The 1,179-nt window shown below is 38.5% G+C and overlaps 1 protein-coding gene across 1 annotated transcript; it reads left to right on the top strand.

Moving 5' to 3' along the window:
• The first annotated feature begins 547 nt into the window (after positions 1-547).
• LOC118666876 (small nuclear ribonucleoprotein G-like) lies at positions 548-739 on the top strand. Its single transcript, XM_036329158.1, has one exon. It carries the CDS (start codon positions 548-550, stop codon positions 737-739), a length of 192 nt encoding a protein of 63 aa, XP_036185051.1.
• Positions 740-1,179: the final 440 nt, after the last annotated feature.

Genomic DNA, 1,179 nt, shown 5'->3' with positions numbered 1-1,179 from the left:
CCTATGGTATTTATATCACTGCAACACTTGAGGCCATGACACCTATGGCCCCAGTTATTTTATGATTTATTTCTTTTGGTCATGATTTCCCCCAAAACCTAGAGAACTCTTGCCTCCAGACAATCTATTGGCCTATACCCACTTATAAGCATATGTGAAATAATGTGAAATTTACATAAAAAGAAAAAAACAAGTCAAGCTTGATATCCCCAAAGAGCAAAATATTTGTCCCTTGAAACCTCACTACATACCCAATTCTTCCTCAATGTCTTTGGATGAAAATTCTCTTCAGAGTGTGCTGTTATCATCATCCTAACCATATTTCTTTTCTACCTTCTATATTCTGTGGCTCACAAGTTTTGGGGCCATTACTATGACTAACAGAGCTTCCTTTTGTTGATAGGCTAACTACTTCCTGGGCTGGAGTCTTCTCCTAGAGTGTGTTCCTTCATGAGCATCCTCAGGTCTTTCAGAAGGGTGCACAGACTTTTCAATAAAACACAGTCAGAATTCCCTTTGGAAGTGTCTTTGAGCTCCCTTGGACACCATGAGAAAAGCTCACCCTCTCAAGTTAAAAAAAAAAATTATGGACAAGAAGTTATCATTGAGATTAAATGGTGGCAGGCATGTCCAAGGAATATTGCGGGGATTTGATCCCTTTATGAACCTTGTGAGAGATGAATGTGTGGAGATGGCAACTGGTGGGCAACAGAACAATATTGGAATGGTGGTAATATAAGGAAATCGTATCATCATGTTAGAAGCCTTCGAACGAGTATAAAAAATGGCTGTAGTTACCAGAGAAATCAATTGCTTCTCCATGGCCCCTCTCCACAGCACCTGTTTTACTAGAGTATAAAAGTAGAGTCCTGTCCATTTGCAAATTGAACTTTTGTTAAATAAACTTTTGTATTGATAAAAGAAAACAAACAGTCAGGGTTTCCTCTCCTGCAGGTCATTCTACCCAGTGACAGTGCAGCTGTCTTTGAATGCCAAAAGCTGACTCCAAGTGAAATTATTGCATCTTCTTGCAGAATAACAGGAATACTTTCAAGAATTTATTTCCTTCTTTAGTCTCTGAGAAGGTCTTCATCACTGCTCTTTGCAGATGGAATAATAGAGCCATCCTTGAGTCTAGTGTATTTCCTAGATCCCAATATGTTTTTTGATAACTAAAAT

This window comes from Myotis myotis, unplaced genomic scaffold (genome assembly GCF_014108235.1).
Source record: "Myotis myotis isolate mMyoMyo1 unplaced genomic scaffold, mMyoMyo1.p scaffold_m19_p_12, whole genome shotgun sequence".
Classification (NCBI taxonomy): Eukaryota; Metazoa; Chordata; class Mammalia; order Chiroptera; family Vespertilionidae; genus Myotis; species Myotis myotis.
The sequence above is the reverse complement of the archived record's forward strand: the minus strand, read 5'-3'. Positions and strand labels throughout refer to the sequence as shown.

Bases quoted from the DNA above. Each gene is read 5' to 3' on its own strand.
- LOC118666876 (XM_036329158.1), top strand. From the start codon at position 548: ATGAGAAAAGCTCACCCTCTCAAGTTAAAAAAAAAAATTATGGACAAG.